This window comes from Aptenodytes patagonicus, chromosome 2 (assembly GCF_965638725.1).
Source record: "Aptenodytes patagonicus chromosome 2, bAptPat1.pri.cur, whole genome shotgun sequence".
In the NCBI taxonomy this organism is placed as follows: Eukaryota; Metazoa; Chordata; class Aves; order Sphenisciformes; family Spheniscidae; genus Aptenodytes; species Aptenodytes patagonicus.
The window spans coordinates 21,486,047-21,511,954 of record NC_134950.1 but is presented as its reverse complement, the minus strand read 5'-3'; the positions used below and the strand labels follow the sequence as shown (position 1 = coordinate 21,511,954).

At 39.3% G+C, this 25,908-nt stretch overlaps 1 protein-coding gene across 3 annotated transcripts in view; it reads left to right on the top strand.

Moving 5' to 3' along the window:
• ZFPM2 (zinc finger protein, FOG family member 2) overlaps positions 1-25,908 on the top strand; it is a 315,698-nt gene that overhangs the window by 280,415 nt on the left and 9,375 nt on the right. For all 3 annotated transcript variants that reach the window (XM_076329250.1, XM_076329249.1, XM_076329251.1), the window contains one exon: positions 23,800-24,006. In XM_076329250.1, coding sequence (XP_076185365.1) covers positions 23,800-24,006 — 207 coding nt within the window. The remainder of the gene's footprint in view (positions 1-23,799; positions 24,007-25,908) is intronic.

Here is a 25,908-nt window from a genome sequence, read left to right as displayed (position 1 = left end):
CTTGCTTCGGGTTTATCTAATACACTAAGCCTGCATTTAGTAAACTTTACTGCATTTATCACTTATTCTAACAGAGAGAGGTCTTGAATTACCATCACATTTGACAAATCAGATGGCCAAGCCTGTAGTGGAGACAGAAGTGTTAAGATTCAGAGAGCCCTGGAAAAAGAAAACAAGCTATTAACCTTGAAACTCAAATATCTTACCAAGGATGGTGTAATGCTTAAAAGAGAACATAATTTTATTGGTAATATATTCTTCCCTTCTCCAAAGTTGTAGCCAAGCAAAACAGAAGAGACAGCAGGTCTTCTCCTCTGAGCACTGGCACAGTGGTATCATCTTGGAAAGCCAAGCTGGGAGAAGAACAATCATCTGTGATATTGAGAGTCTGGCATGTTTCAGGTGCCATTAATCCACACGCATGTGCCCCAGCTGCTACACTGGCTGGAAGGGGCTCACCTGTTGCAAAGAGATCGTCTACCCAGTAACTTAGGGAGCTGAAAAAGAACAAGCAGATGTGTCAGCAGGAGCTGGCACCAGATTAAGAAACAAATCAGGACCAGAGGTTTCTTATGACTCTGTTGGCTACAGGTTCAGGCCTATAGAAGGGCTGACACTTCATGCAGTCAGAAGCATTCTCAGAGATTTATTTTGATTGACACAGAAAGTCTGCTAGTAGACTAGCAGGTTGTTCAAATGGAAATTGTGTGAAGAATTTCTTGTAGAAAACTTTGGTGAACAAAATAGTATTAAACGTTCATTTTCCAAACTTTTATGGTTACCTAGAAAATCGCTGAGCATTTTCAAGTAGCTTCTCAAGTACAGAAAATGTGCATTGGGTATATGGTTAAGTGAAAAGTTCTTAGTATGTCTGAAGCTGTATATATCATAGCAGTCTAATATTATAAATTATGTGTATGCTCATATTGTGGAGCCTTTCACCATTAGTATGATCATATGGCTTAATGCATAGCCACATTATCCCAGGTGTAGCATGCTATGTCCCTTTGTATACTGTGAAAGTCAGAAGTACCAAACAGTTATATTTCAGTGGCAACATACAGCTTTATCGGAGCCCCAAAGGCAACCATTCAATTGTATGAGACCAGATTTCTGATTTAAACACAGTTAAAGATCTTTTGCTACAGATCACAAAAGCCTATACAGTTTTTAGAACAAGACAGAGGCTGTCAGTTTGCCATATATGAAACCTCAGCGCATCCAGATCTTGAGTACTGCGTGCAGCTCTGATCACAGCTGAAGAAGGGCGACTGGAGTGATCAAGGGAGCAGCTATCTTGTGACAATAGACAAAAAATCTGAGACTTCTCCATTTGGTGAAGAGAAAGCTGAGGGGGAAATACAATACAGGCTTACAAAATCTTGAAGCTGGTGGATAAAGTGAATGAAGAACTGTTATTCCTCAAATCCTGCAGTGCTAGAGGAAACTGGGAGAAGAACAATTTAAAACAGATTATCACAGCAAGGAGTTAACTCTGTGAACTTGATGCCACAGGAGCCTGTGAATGCAGACAGTATCAGCAGGTTCAGAAAGAGATTGGACAAATTTATGGACAACAGATCTGTAAATGGTACTACGAGGATGTACCCCCTAATGTTCCTAATCCATGTGGATGCTTGGAAACTGTTAGGGGAATGAACTGCAGAAGGAGGCCAAGTTCTCATATGCTTACTAAATAACATCGCTTGTTGCCACTCTAGAGACAGAGTCTGAACTAGATAGACCACCCTCTGTTCCAGTAGGGTATTTTTTGTGTTTCTAAAGATGATGCAGTAGCACAAAGACTATAAGAGAAGTCATTCTCCTATCAACGATATCAGACAGTAGGAGAGCTTCTGAGTCGTGGTTTTTACCAGAACTATGAGTAAAGGAGATCCTTTAAAGACATTTCTAAGTAAGGATAATAAGTAGGATTGTGTTTCATTCTTAAAAGTATTTATTCTTAAAAATATCAGTATCACTTCAGATTTTAAAAGGTGTAAAGACAATTTTCATCTTGCTGTCATTTGACCTTCAAATTAGGCTATTTAATATGATGAGGCTTTGATGGTAAATGAGAAAGATGTATGTTTCCTTCAGCAAGCGCAGAACACCAAGCACTAGTGCTGTAGCATGAAGACAGGGTGGACAGAGATAGAAAAGCCAACTAAAGATTCTAAGTATTATAGATATCAATATAATATTCCTAACAGTTAGGTTGCTACCCAGAGGATCTTTCTGCAGAAGACTGATCACTGCCATATTCTAGACCCTTTCCTTCGTCACTTGCATTTTGATGGCACCTATATCATGTTAAAACTGGCATATCTCCTTTTTAGCAGGCACAATTCCACCCTAACAGATGGCCGTGATGATAGACATGCCAAAGAACCAGTACGTGTATCAAGTTTGATTATTAGGGATGATATTCCGATCCAAGAACGTTTGAGTGGCATTCTGTACTGATCGTCTGAACCGATTGGTATGAGTTGGAACAAATGCTGTTTCACTAAAGTCAAAGGATGTGTTAACTACAAAATAGGGAGATGAGGACTATGTATTGAGGTCTTGGGAAAATGGAAATAAAGACCACTGCCTCTGGATCACCTACTCCACTCTAGCAAGAATCAGTCACGAAGCAAAATCGTTAACTTCTACTGGCTATCTAATGGCATAATTTAGTGTTTCTGGTGTATTTCCTAGTAAATAGTTGTTCTTTTTCAAATGACATTGTAGCTGGCCAGCATAGATCCTACTGCACCGCAGACAGTGCAAAAATCTGCTGAAAGGAGAGCTGAATCAGTAGAAAGTTGGAACAATATGCAAAGGTTTATGAAAGCTGAATGGCCCATTTCCTAGCAGTGACTCCTGTTGTCACAAGGTATGTTGTGCCGTGCCTGGTTTTTACCACAGTGCAAAACTGTCACATTTTTCATAAGAACTCATTTTAAAATAGAAGACACTTTAATGACAGCAGAAAGATTTTAGCTGGTTTAAACCGAAATTAGTATGTTGTGAACAAATTATATTATCAAGGTTCCCACTCTTATTTGTGCCAGAGGCAAATATGAATCACAGGTGTCAAAAAAGGCATCTAGTATTCACATTTTCCCTCTGAAAGAAATCACTGTGATGCATAAAGAAAATCCTAGAATGTGAAATCTGGGTAAACTAGAATTTCTATTAAATATTTACTTATATTTAGTGCATTATACTTCTTTTTTAGTTGGTGATGAATAAGATTTTTAATTTTTTTCTTTGACATACATTTTTACCAAAATGCTGCTGAGGCATCAGTATTGATTATTTTGCACTTCTTTACATTTTTGTACTTGTGTTTTACATTTTAAACACAGAAGGAAAGGTATTGAAGGCCCCAAGTAGGTGGATTTCACAGAGTTTGTAAAGTGAGAGTTTGTCATTTATTTTCCATTTGAAATCAAAACATAATCTTGCCTCCAGATGTCCATCCATTATTCCCATTGGTTTATCGGGGATTACAGTGGTATTTGACTGGTCTAGTGGAGATACAAATGCAGGTTTTTTTATAAGATAATAGTAATAATGATTTAACCTTTCTTATTAAAAGTCATCAATGTACTTCATAAGTGTGGATGCATTAAGCTATAAATTGCACTTGTGGAGGCTATAAGGTATGTTGATTGAGGTTAGCAGATTGTTCCCCTAAGTTTTCACTCACTGGTGGGTGTATAAAGGCAGCAGGTAACCCGACCACTACTGTCCTTTTTAAGCTAGTAGTACAGACCCATGATCTGTGACTGTTGAACACATTTAAGAAGTGTCAATTGCAAATCATGTAAAAAATGTTGAGCAAAAATGGTTCCAAATTCTTTTTTCTAATTATTATAAACACAAGCCTTTCAGAAGTCTTTAGAATTAAGATATGTTCAGGGGGATTTTATTTCTTTTGAGTTTTTCTTCCTCAGAATAATTTCTATTAATTTTTTTTTCTTGATTAGTAATAGGGACACAGTTCAATAAGAGGATTGAAATAACTTAGAGATCGGGCTACTTTGGCAGTGGCAGATTGAAATTGAACTTCCCCCCTCTAGCCTGTGCCTTTTGCAGAGGGAAATAAAACCTGCAAGAGTAATGGTTCCCATCGCTACTTTTACCACCATTTTACTCTAAGGAAACCAAGGGTCATGGTAGAACACACCGATGTGCATGAAGGGCTCGTTCATTGCCCACAGCTGGCTCAGTCTGCTAGCTAGCACTGTCCGCTTTTGGGGCTGTCCTTTGTCCTATGGGAATGCTTCACTAGAGAGGAGTTTCCATCCCTAATTCTCTCTTGGCTTGGCCATGACCCTTCTTTTTCAGGAGCTTTTTTCGTTTTTTCAGAGAAGCTTTGCACTTAGATTTTTAGCATGTCTGTTTCTCTTAAGTATTTTCTTTAGTCATAACCTCCATAATGCTCAATGGTTAAATGTAGGTGCACTGATTTTATTATAACATCCAAAGAAACCAATGCTGAAACTAGGCAAGAGAGATGCTATTCCATTTTCCAGTACCAAATCTTAAACAGTGCAATATAGCTTTAGGAATAATATTAGGTGTTATGTGGCAGGTTTTTACAAAGGTACTATTCTGCCACAAGATTTGCAGAATGATTGTTAATGACAGATGGATTTTTACGCGATACTTAATTTTCAAATACAAGATCAGTTAAATAGAAGCTAGGTCAATCAGATAATTTATCTGATAAGCAATGTTTCTTGTTTAATGGTAATTCTTTAAGGCCAATACTCTTAGTCAGGCATCGTTTTTCATCTATTGGAAGTGTTATAGTTAGAAATGCCACTGATAGATAAGTATTCAGTATCTCTGCACATTTTTTAAGATCAACATATCCACTTTCCATGCCTTTGCAAAGTTAATTTTGTGCTTTGTGTCTTCCTTGTGAAATTGCAATTTACATTTTGATTCCCCATAAAATTCAGTTCAAACTTTTCTTACTATTTCAGTCTAGAGATCTGGCTGCTTTTATTTAACAGATTGTCCTTTGATCTCAAGGAGACAATTGCTGTTTTACTCCTTTAATGAAGCTTGTATTATAGGCAAAATTAATATTAGACCAAATGGTAGTAGAAATCCCAGAGGGAAACATGCTCCTCTGTCTGGATCTTGGAAAAGCAGAATAATTCATTTTAGTCAGTGATTATATTCAATAAACCCGTAGTCCCTGTTCTTATTTACTCTTTTTTTTTTTTTTTTACCATTATGGGACAGTATTTCTGTTCATGAGATTCAAGGTACAAGTCAGAATTCTTCTGTCACCAGTGACACGTTCGGCAGCTCTTAAGTGTTACTGAGAAGAGATCATCTGGTAGAGGAGGTAGGAGTAAAACAGGGCATTTTATTAATACTTTTAAGCAGCTAACACCCATTTCTTACCTGGCCTCTCAACAGACATCAGTCGGGATCATGTTTCTGTGCCTTTTGAACCCTTACTTCCTAGAGGCTAGGAGGGATCAGATTTGAAAGTGGCATTTCAGAGAGGAAACGGAGGGGGATGGGCACACATGGAGAATAGAAAGGAACAGAAGATAGAGGAACTTGAAGTTAGTTAAACATTTGAGAAAGGAGGGGTGGGGAGAATTCAAGTGACATGAATTTGAGCAGCACACATACAGTCCCCTTTCCCTAATATGACACAGTGGTAAGTGGCCACAAACCAGCAGATTTATTAATAGCTTTGGTAATTTTTTTGTTCTCTTGATTATTTTTCCACCTATGCTATCTACTGTAGACACAGACACAACTTTGGGAACAGTATCATTGGTTGCACCACTCTGCTGAGCTGAAGGTTTAATTTGGAAGTATCTTTGGGCATTATGTCATTCTGTAGAAAAATGCATACGCTGCACCTGCAGGCACGTTGTAAGGACATTCTAAGGTCTGTTATGTTTGCTGCTAGATGTCATCACAGAAAAAAATGCTGCTCAAAAGAGGGCATAGTTTGACTAGAGCAACGGAAATTATCTCAATACAAATTGATTTGATGACCAGAAAGATACTGGTACTTCGGCAGATGTGCAAATGTGAGGAGCTTCACCCACCTGATTTCTGACCCCGTCCTACATCCAAATCCTGAAGCAACACAAAAGATAGGGAAAGGGGAACTCCTGAATCAGGACTAAGGAGTGGAAAAAACATAACATTTATTGCTTTTAAAATTATTAAGCAAAACTGAACAATCTCGGAATATGCAACACCTCCGAGAGTTAAATCCTTCGTAAAGTGAATTCATAACCCTGGCAATCAAAATGTGGCCATGACTAACGATAATGTGGGCCACCCAAACTATTTAGCTTCTGGATTCAACATGGAATTCTTTCTAATACAGGTAAAATAACTTGCAAACATTTGGCACCCGTGAGCAGAAAAGATAAATATTTTGTCAATTCTTAGTACAAGGTATACTTTTATTTTTGGTAGCATAAAAAAAGAATTTGATTTCTTTTTCTGCTATGTTCCTTGTAAAGTTACGTTAGAAAGCAAATAGGAGCAACGAACAAAGATTTAAAGTGATGAGCTGTCCCATGCCTGTTTACAAGTCAGGATTTCATTTTACATAGAGTTCTCTATAGCGACTTTTTAAAATTTAAATTAGAAACATGGCCAGCAATGCATGCAAAATGTTCATTCATTGTAGTAAACTACAAAAATATTGCTTTTATGCAATGAGAAGCCATTGTAGAATTTTAAAAGGCATAGAAATAAAAGACTCCGGATTGGAGTGATTTAAACAAACTCACTAGGATATAGTAGATGATTAAAATACAATCTATAATTACATTACACTGGTATCAGGTAAGGATAAAAGCCTATAAATACACTGGGGTCAGGGTAAGCATAAAAAATGAAACAGTTATTTGAATAATCTGAGATCAAGTTGCAGTAATTAAAAATGAATGTATTATTCAAATGAAGGAATTAGGTTACAACACTCCTCATATGAAAATATTATTGTGACAGACTGAAATAAGTTGGAAGCGATTTTGATAAAAAATTGGGGCAAGAAATATAATGATGTTCATTGGGGAAAAAGTAGACAATCTATGCGGATGAGAGTATTTGCAACTCCTCCTTCAAATGCCTCATCAAAACTTACACCTTTCAGCTGGCCTTTGAGAATTATCCGCTACCCCTAGCCTCTTCCTGGACTTCACTCTCGCAGATACATAGATCAATCCATTAAAAATTAAAAGTGCTGTAGCTAAGGACTCTACATGCACTCACAAAGGAATTAATGGGATCTGCACCCACTAGCAGGCATATTGTTTAATCTACCCCACACATTGCTGTTTATCCATTTTTATTGCCATTACCCAGGTCATTTCTGTCATTTGTCTCCTGCTCTTTCTTTGTCATCCCCTGTCAGTTTGGAGGCCAAAGTCACGTAAGACTGACACAAAATGGTGTAAATAGTTGATGGCTACTTGCAGATTAAGCACTTGTTATTATAAATAAAGGGGTTTGAAATCTGACCTTTCCACGGCAAACTCCTTGGGGCAGGAACCTGTCTGGAGGTGTCTTGAATACGTAAACCAAGGATATTTAATTATTAATAATAATTAATAATGAAAGAATCTGAAAGCAACTTGGTATTTTTTTTCAGGTAATAGCTTTCATATCCCTTATATTAATTAACTTTTACAAATGTGCTTTGAGAGCCAGCTCTGAGTGGCTCTTTGCCATTGCCCATAGCAGAAGGGTAGAGAGCTGCTCTGCAGGTGCAAGTATGCCCACCAGCGGACCCATTTGAAATTCTCCCAGATAAGCAAATGAGAGCACATCAGAAGTCAGAGCAAGATCAGGAGTAGCTTTCTTCATTTTTGCCCAGTGACTGCTGCCTGAAATTCTCCTCAAACCTTTCTAGCATCTGCAAGTCTATTGAGAAGGTCATTTAGCTCACTTAAAATATGCCCAGCTATGCCCTCTTAAATCCTCACTTGATCCGTTTATCATCGCATAGTATATTTCAGCCTCTCATTCTTAACTGTGAAATCCTTCATACTTCTCTTTTCTAGTTTCTTTTGTCTTCTCCTCAAAATGCTGTGTTTGCTTTGCCCCAAAAAGCGGTTGGTTGTCCATTTTATATCTTTTTCTCCTGCAATGACTTACGCATTTCTCAAAAGGTTGTTCATGCTAAAACTTCCTTCTGGTATTGCCAGCTCTTTTCTTTAAATTCCCACTCAAATATCGTGTTATCTTGGCACACTTCCATTTACAGAGAACTGGATGTATCTATTAGATATAGATTAGATATCTGAGCTAACATTTAAAAGGCATGCAATTATACATAGGGGACTTTAGGTCAAGAAGCTGAATAGTCTTGAATGACCTGTCAAAACCAGCCAAATAAAGCTTTTTTGTAAAAAAGTTACAACTACAACTTTCCATTTCTCAGCTTTATTCACTCTTCAGCTGTCTGCGCAGTTAATTGAGAATACCATGCATAGGTAAATGAGCAATGAGATAAAATGTTAATTCAGATTCAGAGAGATGACTTGTGTAGAACTTCCCTGAACTGATAACTGAAGGATACAAGGCACAGGATCTCATACATAGTTCACGCGTCTCTGGTAGTGCCATTAAGTAATGTATCCAGACCAGCTGCAGTGTATCTGTACAACAAACTCTTCAACTTTAAAAATAACTATCTGTTTAGCTGAGTATCATCCCAGCAGACTGATCACAGTGAAGACTTGAGAGAATTCTTGTAATGGCCAGTAAGTCAGATACTTGCACGTGTATACATACGCTATAGTGCCTGTGTTACCTGACTGGCATATAGATTAACAATAATCAGTTAATATTTTATCAGTTTGTATTTAATGAAAACTGAGAATGTGGAGTGGAGTACAGGGCTGAAAGCTGAAAGAAAATGAGAAAAGAAAATTAATCAGGAAGAAGATACCAGATGAGAACCCCCTAGCTAAAAAGACTTAAACATACAATAAGAAGCTATACTGAAAGGCATTTTATACTGTTACATCAAGCAGTATCTCCCAGGACTGGGGAAATAGGTCTAAACTGTCTCTTCTACACATGGGCAATATTTTCCATTATGAAGATAGACACTAAATCCCGTTTCCACTTCCAGGGCATAGAGAACATTGATTTTTCCGGTGTCTTAATAAAGAAGTATGAGGACACATTTTCTGAGATAGGATAGTATAGGATCATCTTCTCAGGACCAAGAAGGCACACGTTAAGGGAAAGGGTAGTGGAGCATTTTAGTGATTCTGAGTTGTAGATGGAGATGGTTCTCCACGTGAGTGCTAACTTTTAGCAGAACAAAAAGATATGAGACAATGAAGCTTCTCCAGCAGGTTGTGGATACCGTGAGGTTCACTGCTTGTTGTAAACTGGCTAGCGTTCAAGAGACTGTGTTTTGGTGTGAGTTATACGTAGCTTAGGCAATGATGAACTGTGTTTTTCCATGGTGCCAGATTGCATTCCGTTTCCATACCCCAGAGAGATGTTGAGTTGTTCATTGTACTTTGTCCTGGTTAAAAAGGAAGAAAGGTAGTAGATAACACTTAGTGTCCAATAGGACTGGTCAGTGAAGTGTAGAGATGGGTCTGTCGGGGGGGTGTGGGGGTGTGTGTGGGGGGTGATCATGAGAACAGCCTTAACAGCAGGGCAGATTTTCAAGCAGACTGGAAGGCTTGATAGATACTTGCTGCCAGTTCTTGAGTTCTGCTTTGTAAAAATCTTCTATTCCCCGGAGCATCCCAAACATTTAATAGAACTTTTTCTTTCATCTCTGTGACCTCTTTACTTAAAGTAGCCTCATACCATTCCTCTTAAGATTTTGTGCAGTTCTAAGAAGGGGCCAGCTGGGACACAGGGGTTCATGCCAGCACTGCAGGGCTAGCAGAATTTCACCTCAGTCTGTAATCCCTGCTCCTCCAAAATCCAGATAGTTCTTCTGGGATCACTGCATGCTTGACATCGAATTTCTTCATTACTCTCACGAGACAGAGATAAGTGTTCAAAGGTTTCCACAAACTTTTAACGTCACAATTCCCACGTGTTTCAGTGGGAGTCACGCGCCCTGGAATGCTGTTTTTGCTCAGCAACAGAAATATTATGAAGTGGCTGATGTTGGATCATTTCCAGTCTTAGCTGCATCTTTTCCCTATCCAGTTTCACAGTAGAATGATTTAAGAAGAAATAAGCGTCCGCTTGGTTGTAGGTAAGCAAAGGTGATTTTGATGAACATCTTCTGATAGGCAGGGGTGAAGAAATGTCACCTTGTGTTGTCTTTGCTGTCTGGTTCAAAGAGCGCTTTGGCTGTGGATTTGGGGAGACAGGCCAGAGGAGGGGGGGTTACGCTTGGGTCGCCGCCGCGCTGACGCAGGGTCTAATACCTGCGTGTCACAGCCCGGATGTGCTCAAAAATTCACTTTCCTGAGGGCTTCGGCATCCACCGTAGTCTGCCCAGCGGTGGTCGTGGCAACAAATGTGCTCGTGCAGATGCGCTATTTACAGCGTGGTTTCATTTTTCTGAAAGTTTTTGTCTAACAAGAGTGGATCAAACCGGGCACTGGGGTGTGTGGGCAGGGGTGCTAATGCACAGACCAGCAAAAGCAGAGGAATGCCCTGTTGGGCTTTTACGCTATTTTGAGGTAATATGAGGTACGATACTCGGAAAGAGAAGGTAAGTATTCCCTAAATATCTCCTTAAACGAGCTGACAAAATTTTAAAACAGTTTGTTTTGCACATCAGTCCGGCAGTTTGTTTAAATCTCCTTTGTTACCGTCAGTGGGCGAATGGCTCGGCGTCCCCCGTGAGGGGGGACATCTCCCCTGCGTGACTGGGGCAGTGCCGTGCTCCGTCACCATCGCACCCCCTCGCTCTCCGTCGCGGGAGCGAAAGCATCTCGCTCTGTCGTGACAGGGAAAGCACGGGGCGACTGTCAGGAAAGCAGCAGGCGCGAGGGGGTCGCGTGGAAAGGGTTTAATCAAACTTCCTGACGCCGCCCGGCTTTATCAGCCCCGGTGGCGCGATGTGCAGTGTTGTGTAAAATTAAATAAATAACGGCGCCGGCCCCCTCCGCCCCCCCGCCCGGCGGCGCCGGCGGCGGGGCGGCAGCGCCATCTGCTGGCGGCGGGGCGGCGCTGGCGGCGCCGCGGGCTCTGCTGGGGCGCGCCCGCCAGGGGCGCTGCGGGGCGGGGCGGGGCGGGGCGGGGCGAGGCGGCCCTCGTGGCGGAGCGGCGGGCGGGGAAGGCTCTAGAAGGCCGCCGGCGCCTGAGGGGAGCGGGGAGGGCTGGGGGTGGCCGTCGCCGCCGCCCGGCGGGTCTGCGCGGGCTTCGGTACTGAGGTGAAATAGCCTTTCCCTGGGTGCTGTTCCCAGCCTGACTCACCGGGCGTGAAAGAAAACACTAAAAATGGCGCAAAGTTGACTCATTCGTTAGATAATCCTGTGTGGTGGTTGGGCGTTGCTTGGCGGCTTGGGCTGCTCACTTAAATTCACGTAGCATACTTGCAGAGGGATGTAGGGGATAGCATAATGCACACGTTTGAAAAGTGTTTCTGTGGTATTAAATCTGCCCTGTTCTCATAAAAATCCTCTACTGTATCAGTCACGTGCTCAGATTTACTTGCATAAATAACAAACTGTGATTTTTAAGGAGCTTGAGAAATACAAAATAAGGTTCTGGATATTACAAGTAATATTTCAATGGCAAATTCCTTTAACATCGCCTTTTGTGTGGCAACCACTAGAAATTACAAATTCCTGCTTAGTCTCTTCCAATCTTTTCTGGTTTTTATTTTTTTGTGACCATTTTTAAAAAAAAGTAATTGCAACAGAAGTCTTTAAAATTGAATCTTCTAGCTTTATAACATAACTCGGCATTATCATGCTAAGGATGTCACTCTACCAAATTACTTAAAGTTTGTACTTCTTAAATAATTTATATGATGAGTCTTAACTACAGAGGTTTGAAAGGTACTTTTCATCACCATGTCTTAGTGTTTAACAAAAATTTTTCTTTACAACATTAAAAAAAAAAATTAAATTTTCATACGTGTGTTTTCTGTATCCATGCACGCTCTGTTCACTTTTCCCTCTACTTCACCCCTGTTCGAATCCTGTCCCAGTACTGTGGGGGTCCCAAACTGGGGTATGGAGACCTGGTTCAGCCAGCATATTCATGAGTATATGTAATTATACATGTAAAATTCCCTTAGTTTACAAACATAGTTGTCTTGAGTGGAATGTATCTTAAACATTTAAGTCCATAGCTCCCAAACTGTCTTGATTTTTTAATTCTTGGGAATGGGGTGGTGGTCTGTGGGCAACACTAAAAGTAAAGGGTCAGACAAAGGCACTATGAGGTAGGGAAAGATTATCACTGAAGGAAATGAGACTGCTTCTGTGAGCATGGGTGACAGGATCATCCTTTAATTTCTTGCATTGCAATACAATTGACAGATCAACAATCAATTAACAGGAGGAATCGTCCTCTTTTTCTTTTAGATCCCTGTTTTGCTCCCATTGATTACCTAAATGTTTTCCATACACATGAAAAGCCTCATTTCAGCTAAATAGATCATTTTAGTCTGAATCTGGAAAGTCAATGAGAAATCAAGTTGCAGTTAAAGCATCTGTGCATTTTGTATGGAAATTTCTGAAAAGGTAAACTAATAGTAGGTCTCTGGTCACAGCCTTGCGTTTAGAACAGTGGGTGGCTGAGAGTGCAGATTGCAGGAACATTTGATCGAGTGCATTGCACTAAATCATAGTGCGATTCTTGGTTAAATTCAATTTTTAATGCAGACACATCTTGAGGGGCTGCCGTTCTCTGCACGGTATCAATTCTCCTGTTTTCTCCCCCTCATACTTGAATATTTTAGGTGTTTAACAAAGTGATTCTTCCTTTGAGCTGTATCAGCTTTAGAGCATCTGAATTGGTTAATTTTGAACTTTGTCTAAACTCTACAACCTTTCTCAGGACTAAGGCTGTCAGTAGCTAGAAAATAAAAGCACGTACATTCACTTAATTTTCAGAAAGTCTCTCAACGAGATAGGCAAAATGCTCTTAAGGGTGACCCTGTAGAGGTCCACGGAGTCTGCAGAATCCTTCAGACCCCGGCGGACTCTCCCCTGGGGAGCCAGCATGCTTTAACTGGCTCCCCATTGAAGCAGCTGTAAGAAGTGAATGCATAAGAAAGAAAGGTAATGAAAACTGACAAGTTGAAAAGAAATTGAGAGTTTAATCTGCAAAGTTGTGCTTGAGGGGACTTCCACCATGATATTCCTATGGAGTAGCAAAAAGAGAAAAAAATTAAGAAACTGCAGAGTATGATGAATTTACATAATTTTTTCTTGCACCAGGCAGTATTTATTAATTTCTTCTCTGCCACTTTACAGCACCTCTTTGCCTCTCAAAAAGAGAAAATGCAGTATACAAAACCTGGCAATCATAATGAATGTGTGAAATGCTCACAGATTATTTATAAGCATGCAAGTTATGTAGTTGTTGGAGATTCTCTCCCTTCTGCTCCTGCTTGGTGATGAAGAATGGTATTTTAATAGGCAGATGGTAAAGACAATTACAGTTTGGGGCTCAGCTGGGAGTTACATCAGTTCATTGCAAATTATTAGTTGATAAATGCTTTTGTTTACAAGCAAAGTCTTAAGCAGCTTTGTAATCAGTTTATCAGCTGCAGCCTGAATTTTGACAGCTTGCCTTTGGGTATACAGTCACTTCTTTCCTGGCCATTTAGAAGTCACGCTGACCAGGCAGGCAGAATGGCAGCTCCTGTGCACCTGTATGATGCTCAGTAAACTGGTATTTCTTATTAAGCCTGTTTTGGAGGAAATCATCAAGTACAGAATCCTCTTTAATTGCTAATCCATGTTAGTGTGTACAGCAAGAGTCTTAACTATTTGCTCATTCATAATCTTTTTTTATTTCTGTTGTGACCACAAGTAGCCCAGTCTTGCTGTTACCATTACAGGATTTACTTTCTGCTTTTAACAGTCTCTCTTATTAGATGAACTAAACGGTAGACTGGCAGTGGTTTAAAATGCTTGTTTACTTTGGACAGTGTATATAGCTTGGAAGGTGGAAGTCATGAGTTTTCAGTCCTTTTTACTTCTAGCTTCTACTTCAAAAAGCAGAACTGTAATACCTGTTTTTTAGCACATCTGGAGGAAATCTGGGCTTTTGGTGTGGGTTTTGTGTGTGTGTGTGTGTGGTGTTTTTTTTAAATTAGGTACTTTCTAAATAGAAAAGACTGGGTTAGATGCTTATTGTAGCTTCTATGACATTTACATTTTAGAACATATTAAACATGCAAAGCTACTTTTAATGCCTTTTACTTAGTTGTTTGTTTAGTAAGAGAGCCACTGATTTGTCACAGAGTCTTTTTCCACTGCAGTCAGTGTAAAATGTTCTAATGGCTTAAGTGGGAGCAAGATTTTTTTCTGAATCAAGAAGTGCTACTTTGCTTCCATGGTTGTTACAGCTGAGGTAAACTAGTTCCTGAACTTCAGCCTGTGAGCTCAACGTTAACGTGAGGAAAGGTCCAAGGTAACCAGCAACAATAGCAACTGTTTTCTCAGGGTTACAGTGCACACAGCTAAATGCTCCAGCTTCTGTTCATTATAAAAGGTGGCTTTTGTTTCACCCACAGCCTTGAGCTTCTTCTGGAGCGTGGCCCCTGTATTGAATAAGCAACCAGGTCTCAGAGCCGATATTTATTTCTTACTTTGGTTTTGCCATTCTATAACTTCCCCATTTGTCCTTCTATTTAATGTGTTTATTTCCTTTACAAATACAACCTATCAATCCAGCTCCCTCTATATAATCCTTCCTCCCGCTCAGGTACCTTTGCCATTCACTCTACATTTGCCCAGGGGCAAGAAATGAGCCCTACAGTAGCAGGTGCAAGACAGCAGAAAATCCATTGATAAGATGTAGCATACTCTGCTTTCTCTGTAAGAAAGAGGTGTCATTAAAGCATATCTATTGTCTCATTTAATCACCTCCTTTTTTCATACACTCCAGTCTCACAAAATAACTCTGAAAAGACAATCCACAGGCATGATTGTGTTTGTAAGGCTACAAAAAGGTCACCTTACAGCTGTGCTGTTAGGGAAGCGGGGACTGTAGGAACGTGTGTATCCAAAGCCCTGCTTCAGAGTAGTTGGTTTCAGCAGTCCATTTTCTCTCTCTCTCTGAAACCTGGTGCATCCACAAAAGCTGGGGGGAGCAGTGGGAGTCACCTGGGAATGTCTCCTGGGAAGCTCTTTGGAGAGTGCCCATTCACTGATCCTGTAAAACGTAGAAGGGTAGATGAGTTTGCGGTAACAATCAGTCCTAGCTCCTTTGCAGTGGTGATGGGAGTGCAATGTGGGCAATGTCAGCAAGGGTTTATCGTTTTTTTCCGAGCTGTTTATAATTTCCTTTCTGAAGGATTAGTACATTCTGAAATAACACTCAAGTGAGACCCAATTCAAATGTAAAAAAGGTGTAGCACTCAATTCAAAACACAGGAATTTGGAAAGAAAAGGGAAAAAAAAGGAAGAAATCGCTAAACTTGTGAGAACTCTTTTGACTTCCTTGTTTGAGTTTATGCTGAATTAAGGAAATATAACAGGTTTAGCATTTGTGGCAGGCTTTAATTTCAACCTCTGAGCAGCAGACTTAACTTCTTGTGACGTGGGAGGATATTACAGTTTTCAGCTTCATTCTGTAAGTATTGCCATTTGTGCCAAACATTTAATAGTTTTACGCTGTGGACTGTCGTCCACCAGGAACTGATATCACCTAAGACTTTTTAGAGCCATCTAATAGAAAGATATGTAGTCACTCTGATTAGCCCAGGATTTGAACGAGGGTCCCAGAAGAGATACATAAGCCTCTTAAATGCATAGAACTTCTAAGGATATGGGTTTAACTGTCTCCCCCTGTGGTAAATAAGCTGTGACAGCTCTATCGGGGGGGAAATGGCAAATAAAATTACCACATTATTTTCCTGTGAATATTTTCGGAGCACTAATCTATTTCGCCTCTTTACCTAATAGAACTCTGTTGAGTGTTACACCCAGACATTTAATTGGAGGAAACAAATAGAAGTCCTCAAACTAACAAAAAGCAGGCAGACAACAGTGGGAAAACAAGAGGTCAGATCTAAGTGTTTGTTATACTCCTTGCTCTTCAGAAACAGTGTGCTTCATTTGAGGTTCAGCTGGTCAAGCTTTTTACAATATTAATTCAAGAGCTACTGTAATACAGATAGTGATGTTGGCAATAGTCGTACTGCAGCAAGGGAGAGACCTACCCCTTTCACTGACACAGAGGTACCAGCTTTGGGAGTTCACTCCTCTAGGACTGGCAAGTTCCTTTAATGTTTTTCTTTTTATCAGCTGTATAATGCCTGACAGTTTTAACTATAAATTCATCTATTCAGATAAAAACACTGTCAACTGTCAGCATATGACTAAGCTGAAGTCAGGCCCAAAGCTCAGGTTGACTCAGATGCAGAAGTAAGAGCTGTATTCTGAAGGAGTATTTTTCTTCCCTGTTTCTGGTCAGACATTTTGTATCTCAAAATGCAGGGATTTTAAAGCCGCCTTCTTCAATTTGGCTAGTGCCTTTAAGCTGAGTATTCTTCTGTTGTTTTGTTCTGAAAAATATTGTTGCAATTCCTTTATTTTGCAGTTTGTTCAGTGAGTTAAAAATGAAGCAGGCTCCATATTTTATGCTGAACAAAAAGGTAATAGTAAAAGTGGCAACCGAACTGGTTTGTCCACTGCATTGGTCTAATTTTATAGAGTATAATAGGTTCTACATTTTTTGCAGTCAGTACACTGCAGGCGTATAATATGCAGTGGTTTGGTTAAAATTAAAGGTCAGGTATCTTTTGGCAATCTTCTTTGATCAGTAAACAAGGAAAAATGATAGAAGATGCTAAGAAATCATCTCATTAATCTTAATGTAGCACTAAAACTATGTTTTGTGAGAGTTTGAGAAGCCTGAATTTGCAGGGGTGATTTTTGACATGCTTCACAGAGAGATGGTTGGAACCCTGGCATTAAAATACATGAATGGCAAAAATGCTGTGCAAAGTATGTATTTTGTGTACACGTGTGAAAAATGCAAAGAATTATTTAGTAACTGGAAAGACTGTTCACAAAATGCTTTTGATTTATTGCTGTATATACCACAGATCTGTATCAGTTATTCTTACATTATTTTATTCAAAAACTTGTATGAACCATGAGTTGGCATGTTGTAGAATACTGAAAAGGCATTAATCAACCTAAATAAACAAGTACATAGATCTATCTAACAACTATGAAGTAGTTAATAAATTTTTAGCAAATTTATTATAGAAAAAAGGTCTAAAAGAGTAGTGCTTAATTATCTGGACTCCTCTGTGCTGGGCTCTCTTTTGATTGTATTAATGAAGCAGCTGGCCCATTGTTTCTCTTTAATTCCTCTATTGTTTTAAGAATATGTCACAGCTCTTTATTCTTTTATCAGGTGCTGTGCAGGAGGATCCACACAATACCTCATATTCCTACTGTATTTGCCAATGCACAAAGAAACCTCCAAAGCATTTTTCAAAGAAGGGGCACACATAATTTATAAGTTCTGTTCCTTGTACTACTCTACTGTCAAAAATTTCAACAGTATTGGATTTGAATTAATTATAATTTTTTATTAAACAATGTGTCTACATATAGATATATGTACTTTGTTCATGTCAAAAATTACAGATCTGCCCAGTAACTTGTGCCGCACTGAAATGGCATTCATCGTGCTGAGTCGTCACAACCCCATGGGTGAGAAGCAGGAGCAACCCAAATATGAGGATCCCATCCTATTGCGATGCGCACGTTCTCCATAACTGCTTAACCTGTGCAACAAAGGAGGGAAGATAATAAATTAACTCCAACCCCCATTACCATTACTAAAAAGCATCAGTTTTTACAAATTGGACTATTTCATTGGGAGAGGAAGGTTTAATTCAGTTGACGGTGCCTGGAAGTTGCTAAGAGTAACAATCTGTTGTTTAAATAAATTCTGATAGTCTTTTGACCCTTCTTGCAAAAAGATGTGTGTACAGGAAATGGGTTATGATGTTGTTGCAGCAAAACAATCAAATCCAGTAAGCACAAATTTTACTACAGGAAAGTAGTAGTTCTGAATTAACTGTCACTGAAAAGTGGTTTTAATGGATATTGCCATTGATGTCTTAAATTTCTATGAAAGATGTATGCCATTTCTGGGTCAAAAAACTAGACTCAAATGGTTCAGCAAAGAAAACTGACTAATACTTAAGACAGGACAATGGGATTGCCTTTGAATATATGTTTATATTGTTGTTATGCTGCTTCATCTGTGAAAAAATAGCTGCATTTCCTTCCATGAAACAGCTGTACTCAATGGAAACAGTTTTAGCTACTTGCTTTCTTAAGTCACTTTTCCTAAAAGCAACATTATGAATCAAGAGGCTTTATGGTTCCATCCATTTTGAAGCTGTTTTCTCCCAGTGGAGTTAATAGGGGAGTCTGTCCTTAAATCTTCTTTTTTTCAGACTGTGACCCACAGACCCCAAATGATCACTCCTTAAGGTCTGCAAAAAATAAGCCCAGGGGAAAAAAGAAGCCCACCATCAGAAGGCTTACTGTGCTGGGGTCTGTCTTCCCTGGAAGTGTTGTAGGCTTCTGAGAATCAAAACGGGTGAAGGGCCATCGCTTTAGTTAAATCTTTAGAGCAAATTGCTGATTCCAAGTAGGATAACAGAGGTCGCTCTGTTTAAAGAAAGTTCCAAATGTAGAAGGAAAAAATGAAGGGCTGTTTTAAAAAAAAAAGCAAGTTTCCCTTGTATTTTAGATGTCTGTCCTACATAAAATAAAGTTTTGTATTAGCATGCATATCTATCACTACAGTACTCCTTATTCTGAATACAGAAGACAGAGTATTACTGCATCTAAATATGATTTAATTGGTTCAATTTACTATATATTTTTTATACTAAGTGTGGTTCCATATCTTGATGAGCCCAGATGTAGTTGTGCTTGTGGTTTACAGCATCCCATTGCTTGCATTTTATTATTTTTACAAAGCAAATGTCTATCAGTCATAGAGATAAATTAGAAAAAATTGTGCAAACATGACACATCGCTAAGATTTTTCCAGCATGCTATGTAATTATTAACCTGATTTTTGCCATTGAAAGAAGCCATGAATTACAGATAGCACGGATGAAGTTAAATGCTTTTATATTAGATACATTTTGCTTATACAGTATTCTATAGGTATGGCCATACAATATAATTGAAGCTTTGTCAGCTCTGTAGCCTAGCAACAGATAATACTGTTAGGTTACTGAATTGCTCCTGGTTGACAAGTAGGGAGTATTTTTGTGTTTATCATGTTTGCTAATGATGGGATCCTTTCCAAAAGGCTTGTCTTAATCTTAATTAGAGTTTATCAGCAGAGGTCTGCATGACATTGTGCAGACACTGATTTCATAAATAATAAAAAGTGCGAGTGAAAAATTTGGCAGGAGAAGAAGATATTTAAGACCACTGATTCTTGTAAGAGCAGCATGAATTTCCAAAATGTAATCAAGTTTGAACTGTGACTCTATTCTTTATTATCGAAACTTGCAGTACACTCCAGTGCAGTTTTGACAGCAATTATGAGTATGATTTATAAGCTTCCTGTTAGGAACCAGATCTGTTTGCACAAGAATCTTGATCATAAACATTACAAAGAACAGTAAGTCCACAGTTTTTCAGGGACATCAGGACCTTACTTTTTCCTTTGCATGGAAAGTTGGTTTGTTTTTTTGTTTTATTTAAGGGTTTTTTCCAAGCAGCAGAAATGTTTGCAGTGAAAGATGCAGACAAAGAAAAGAATCCTGAAATAACCTTTCAATTTGGTGGAAACTCTGAAGGTATCAGATAGCTGCTTCAGTGCCTGATGTCATTTGATAAAGAACTCATGCCAATGCAATTAGAGTGTAATTTTTTGCTCTAGTTTTCACAACATGATATTCTTTAACTTTCCCAACTTTCTATGATTAAATGAGCATTTCTAATTGCAATGTAAGCTAGAAAAAGAGTTCAAATAAATACATAGGGTTTACAGATATTTTTATTCTCCTCTTCTGCTTGACATTTATGTATTATATATCATGTAAATTTCTTTGATTTAACCATAGATAAACAATATATTGCGGGCTCAAGAAGCTTATTTTCAACTTCACAGAGTCAGAGCTAGACTTGTAGAGAAAACAGCTTTCCAGTGTCACAAAGCCTTCTGGTATTTCAAAAACTTCCCTTCTGCACTGGAACAAGAACAAGACTTTTCTTACCCCACCATGTTAAACCAGTAAGACCCTTTTCAGTATAAATGGATGACCAGTGTACTCATTACGGGCGAGAAGAGGGCCAAAATCATCAGTCTACCGTTGTTTTGCCTCCTCACCAAATAGTATAACCACAACTTCATTTCTGAGGCACTGCCACTCATTAGAGCTTATCTGGAGGTTCTTCCTTTCTCTTCATCTGATGACTGCGTCTGTCTTAGGACTGGGGAACTTGACCTGGTAAAGCTTTGTTAGAACCATTTCCCCCCTATAAGCTTTTTCTGAATAAAGGAACAGTTGGTTAAAGAAATTCTAGCCAGCTTAGTCAGATTTTCATCTCATATAAATAACAGGCCTTTACGTTTCCTTATGAAATCTTCATGTCTTGCAAATACTTCAAGCAAACATTTTCCTATCTCCTTCTCCATTGCCACCTGTACTTGGCAAAGACTATTTATAGACATCCTTATTTACTTTTGAAAATCTGTCGTTAACGCTGCCCTTTGCTTTATGAAAAGATGTGCTCGTGAGAAATTACTGTGTATGTCAGTTGTGTCTTAGCTTGTAGAAATGTTGGTGGGAAGCAAGAACTTTTTTCCTGTTGCGTAGCCACCCCTGTAAGGAAGCCCTGATCCCTGGCAAGGGTGTCTAGACAGCATAATAATTCATATGATAATCATAATTGGAACTTCCCATTAAGTTTGGAAACCTCTGCGAAGTTCTCTGCACTCCATTTTCCTGAGTGCGCAGTAGAAGGCTCAAGAAGACCTCTCTTCCACTGTTTACCTGCTGCGCATGATGGCCAGCATATTTGCATTCACTACATTAAGGGGAATAAAGTCGTTTGCGTCTTTCAAAACAGCAACTATTGCCTTACCCTGTGCAACCAAGCATAGAAGGGGACAAGAGGGGACTGTACTGTGTCCTGTCCCTGTGGGTGAATATTGTTGCAGAGGTGGTATACTGCATTTTCAGTAGCTGGAAGCATGCATCATTTGGGAGTTCATCTGGGGATTTAACTTAACACGGTATCATGTACTGATACAATATCGTGACACATATGTCATGATCACTTAAATGCCTCATTTTCTATTGAGTGGGATAAAGAAAACAAAATAACAATGTAATTCTTGGATCTGAATCCTGCTGGGCTGAAGGTTTGTATTCAAATACAGGAGTGGATTAAACTTTTGTAGTTCTGGTTTCCTTTAATAAGCCAAGCTAGAGATTGTTGTGCTTCCAAAGCTGTCGCACATCCCACTCAGCTGTGCGTGCCGTAGGTGTGACAGCCTCCAGGAGCTGGGTGGAGCAAGCAGCCGAGGTCACCGCTCGCTTCAGCTGTCCGAGTGTAATCTGCTGCTGGACATGAGTCAACACCCTGAGGAGCTCTAACACCAGGAGACTGAGTCAGCCTTTTAGCTGATCTAGACTGATTGCAGCTGGAGACCCAGTAATCAACTACACGTTCTTCCCCCCCCAAGGGTACAGCATGTCAAGATGTTTGCTGGGATAGAGAAAGTCTCAGTAGGTTCTTCTGCAGCGACTCATTTTTATTTCATTAAGAAATTCAGTGAATAATACAGTCTAGGAAGAGCTCTTATTCTATATTAAAATATGCTAAAACGTGTTGGTCGGTTATTGCACCTTCTGTATATAAATAAAATAGAAGTGCATGTTAATAATGGAAACCCTGTTCCTCCCAGAAAATGGGCTGTGTGGTGTTTGCAGTGAGAGTACCCAGTTTCAGGTTCTCAAACTGCAGCGTGTGTATCACATATTTTTATCTATGAGACTAATTAAGTACACTTTAGGAGTTTAGCCTGGTTCTCTCTTGAACAGGTTTTATACCAGTTTAACTCTGAAGGCTTCTGTATATTTACTCCTGACTTATATCAGGCAATAAGTCAGACTGTGCTCTTCAAATGTTTGAATTCCTGCTTGGTCATTAGGATTCTGCATTTGTAGACATTTATGGCACTATCTTCACATTTCATCTTCTTATTCTTTAGAGGAAATTACTCAGATTTGCACCATTTAATGCTGTAATTTTGGAGGGTAGTAAACTTTAGTATGCTTTGGTCCCATCACAATAAATTGTTTGTAAACTTTGGAGCCACCTTCAACTGCTGTATTACGGAAGGGTGAATACAAAGACACTTTTCTGCTTTGAAACTTTCACACCACTTTGAGGTCTGGAAGCTTAGCTTTATTTTTCCACTGAAACACATTGTCACTGATGCTGTTTTGTTTGCTCATCTTTGAAAGCTAATAGACTGGTTTAATTAATTGTCCAAGATTTCTCTAAAACAATGTCCTAATTCTTCCATTTAGCTGTGGCATATCATACACTGTTGTTATCTCCTCCACCAGATTTTTGCAACAAGTTGTTTTAAAACTATAATCTCTTTGAGGGGAAAAAAATGAAGTGCAGTTGAAAAGGCAGTTATGCCGAAAGATAAACACAGCAATATTACTTATCAAAACGAGTACAGTTTTTGCTTGCCTAATGAATACAACATATAGCTTTTTCTATATATACAAAACCTGAGGAAAAAAAAAGCTTTATAACATATAAAGTATGCAACATTATTTCAGGCATAACTGTATTGGATATGTATCTAGGCCTGAGAGTGTAGATAACACAATATAAGTGCTTTGCCTGTCTAAACATGTTAAATAAATGAGCATTCACTATCGCATTCAAATACATTAGTAGATGTACTCGCATAGTTAATTTTCTTTTTAATGCACTACACGTGACACTTGCAGCACAGAGCTATAGTGTATCTTACTGTTTGATGAAAGTTCGTCCACCTCCCCCCCCTTTTAAACAAATCTTTATTTGAATAAGCCTTTATGAAACAGATCTTTGGCATATCTTCTTTTCAGGAAGTTCAGTCAGTGTAAGCAGAGATAAAGCAGTCATGTTACAAAGAATATTACATAAGTGAAGATTTTTTTAGAGGAAGAGGGTAGCAAACATAAGGGAGGGGAAGAACGTCCTTAAGAGGAAATCTGATTTCTTTCTTGCAGCTGTTTGGTTTTATTGTGCTGTGATTTGGTATTCAGAATAAAACAAACTTGGAGTTATGAAAAAATACATAGGAAGTTTGGTGAAAAGTAATGATTAGAAAAGTGCCATATAAAATATTTTGACCTATATCTTAATTTTTATTAGGAGACAAAATGAAAAATTAAAATGAATATTCATGCTGCAAATAATTAGGAAAAGTATTCCCAAACTGTTATACACTGAAAATTCTTATGTTGATAGAAGGAAGATGGTAAAAGTGAAAATTATTTGCCTCTTTACCTTCAATAAACCATCAAAATTTTAGAAAGAGTGTGAAGATATGGCACTGATGTTTTAAGTTCTGGAATCTGATATCGTCAATTAAATCTTTCTGCTTTTATGTTTCCTGTAGGAGGGCAGCTTTGGTGTACCACGACCAAGGCCATCTCAGAGGGTGAAGAGCTGATTGCCTTTGTTGTAGATTTTGACTCAAGGCTGCAAGCTGCTAGTCAGATGACTCTCACAGAAGGGATGTATCCTGCACGCCTGCTGGACTCAATACAATTGCTCCCTCAACAAGCTGCAATGGCATCTATTTTGCCTACGGCTATTGTGAACAGTAAGTGATGAATGCTATTCTTTGGCTTTTTTTAAAACAGCAGTACTTTAAGGCACATATGAAGAGCTAATACAGCAATAGTGAATTCAAGACCACAGAAACCACACGACTTAAAACCCACAGCTCAAAGCCTGCTTTTGTTCCCCCATCATCTCAGATGAACTCACAGACATAAAAGGAGGAAGAAGAGCGGTCTGGCAGCCAGGCTCTGCAAGAGCCTCACCCAGAGTACCTGACCTGCCCTCATCTGGAGGTTCTGTGATTTGCTCCCAGAGGCAATAGGATCAGAAACTGTTAAAAAATGAGATAAGATAGGCCTGTTGGCTCACAAAGTCCAGCCTCTGCTGCTCAAGTAAGCTTGTTGCTTACAGCTGCAGCTTCTAGTAATAATTCATGATACTCAGTGGAAAGAAGGAAAACATCTCTTCAGTGGCCGTTTCAAAATGCAGCAGAGATCATGCTTTATAGTAGTCCTGATTTACTGTAGTATCTCCACTCAATGTGGCTACCCAAGAATGTTTTCACGTCCTCTGGACATCAATAGACAAAATACAGCATGTTATTAAGTGCTGTCCTTAGAGAGGAGGGATGTGAGTACATAAGTCAGTTCCTGAGCTGGGACAATTCAGCTTTAATGTTCTGCTTATTAAATTTCATTTCTTTAACTTTTTCTTATTACTGCTTTTTACTTTTATGCAGCCCTAGTTCCTCATCCTCCTCTCTAAGTACTTTTCAAATACATTATCTGTTACCATGATCCTTACCAGTCATCACTGAGACCCATTGCACATCCCTAGGTCTCAGTACTTTTTAAGCCTGTCCATTTAAGACCCCATGTTGGAGCACTTCCCCATGCTTCCCGTGGTTTGTAAGCATTGTAATGAGTCTTTCAGGTGTGAACGCACACGCAGGCACATGATCTGCCACGCGGGCTCACACTGAATAGCACTGTATCTTGAACAGTCACACTACCTTCAAGCTCTTCAGACAGGACTAGTTAAAATTTCTGTGATGATACCTTTCATTCCATCTTTTTCTTTTTTTTTTTTAATTGCTTATTTTCTGGGTAAACAATCTTGATAGTTACATGTTTATTATTAGTCTGTTTTAAAAGATAAACCTTAAAATGTCTGAGTAAGTCATCCAAGTCCTCCCTTCAAGAGAGTGAGTTGGCAGCAACCTCAAGACCTTTAGCTAAGCACATTCATTTTTACCCTAGCAGTGGGGCTGCTGTGAGCTGACATACCTGTTCACAGAACCAGCAATTAGTACTGTATAGGACCTTTTCAAAAGAAGGTGTCAGAAGCCCCTAAAATGGACCACCAAGTTTACCACAGTTAGGGCAGACCAGTGTTTATAGCCAACAGCTGCAAGGGAGCCACCAGGGAGGGAGTTACCTAGCCTAAAGGGCAGCGACTCATTCACAGCTTGTTTCAGCTGAGGGTGTATTTTTGTGTAAATCTACAGGAGGCCAACTCTGGGCTTTGGCAAAGTAGTCGGATTTCTACAGCATCAAATTTCTGGAAACACCTTTGCTGCCAGCACTGCCTTTTGCTCTGATCATTGCTACTTCTGCTGCTAAGAGGGCTCTAACTGCATCAGCTCTTGCTATACAGGCTTAGCAGCAACTCGGAGTAACCTGTGTACTCTTAACTCCAGGAGGCTGCTGAAGTAGCAAGTCTCACTGTCCAGAACTTTCCACCCCGGTTCTGACTCTGCCTCTGACCAGACAGGGCTGTTTCCACATTTCATTGTTGAGCTGGTGAAATTCAGTTTCTTCAGTAAAGTCTCAAGCCAGATGTGAGTCCAGTAATATGCTGAATGAACCTCTAGATTTGTAGTGAGACATCTAACCATTCTTTTGCTAGATCTCTGAAAAAAATCCAGTTTCTAGAAAAATTA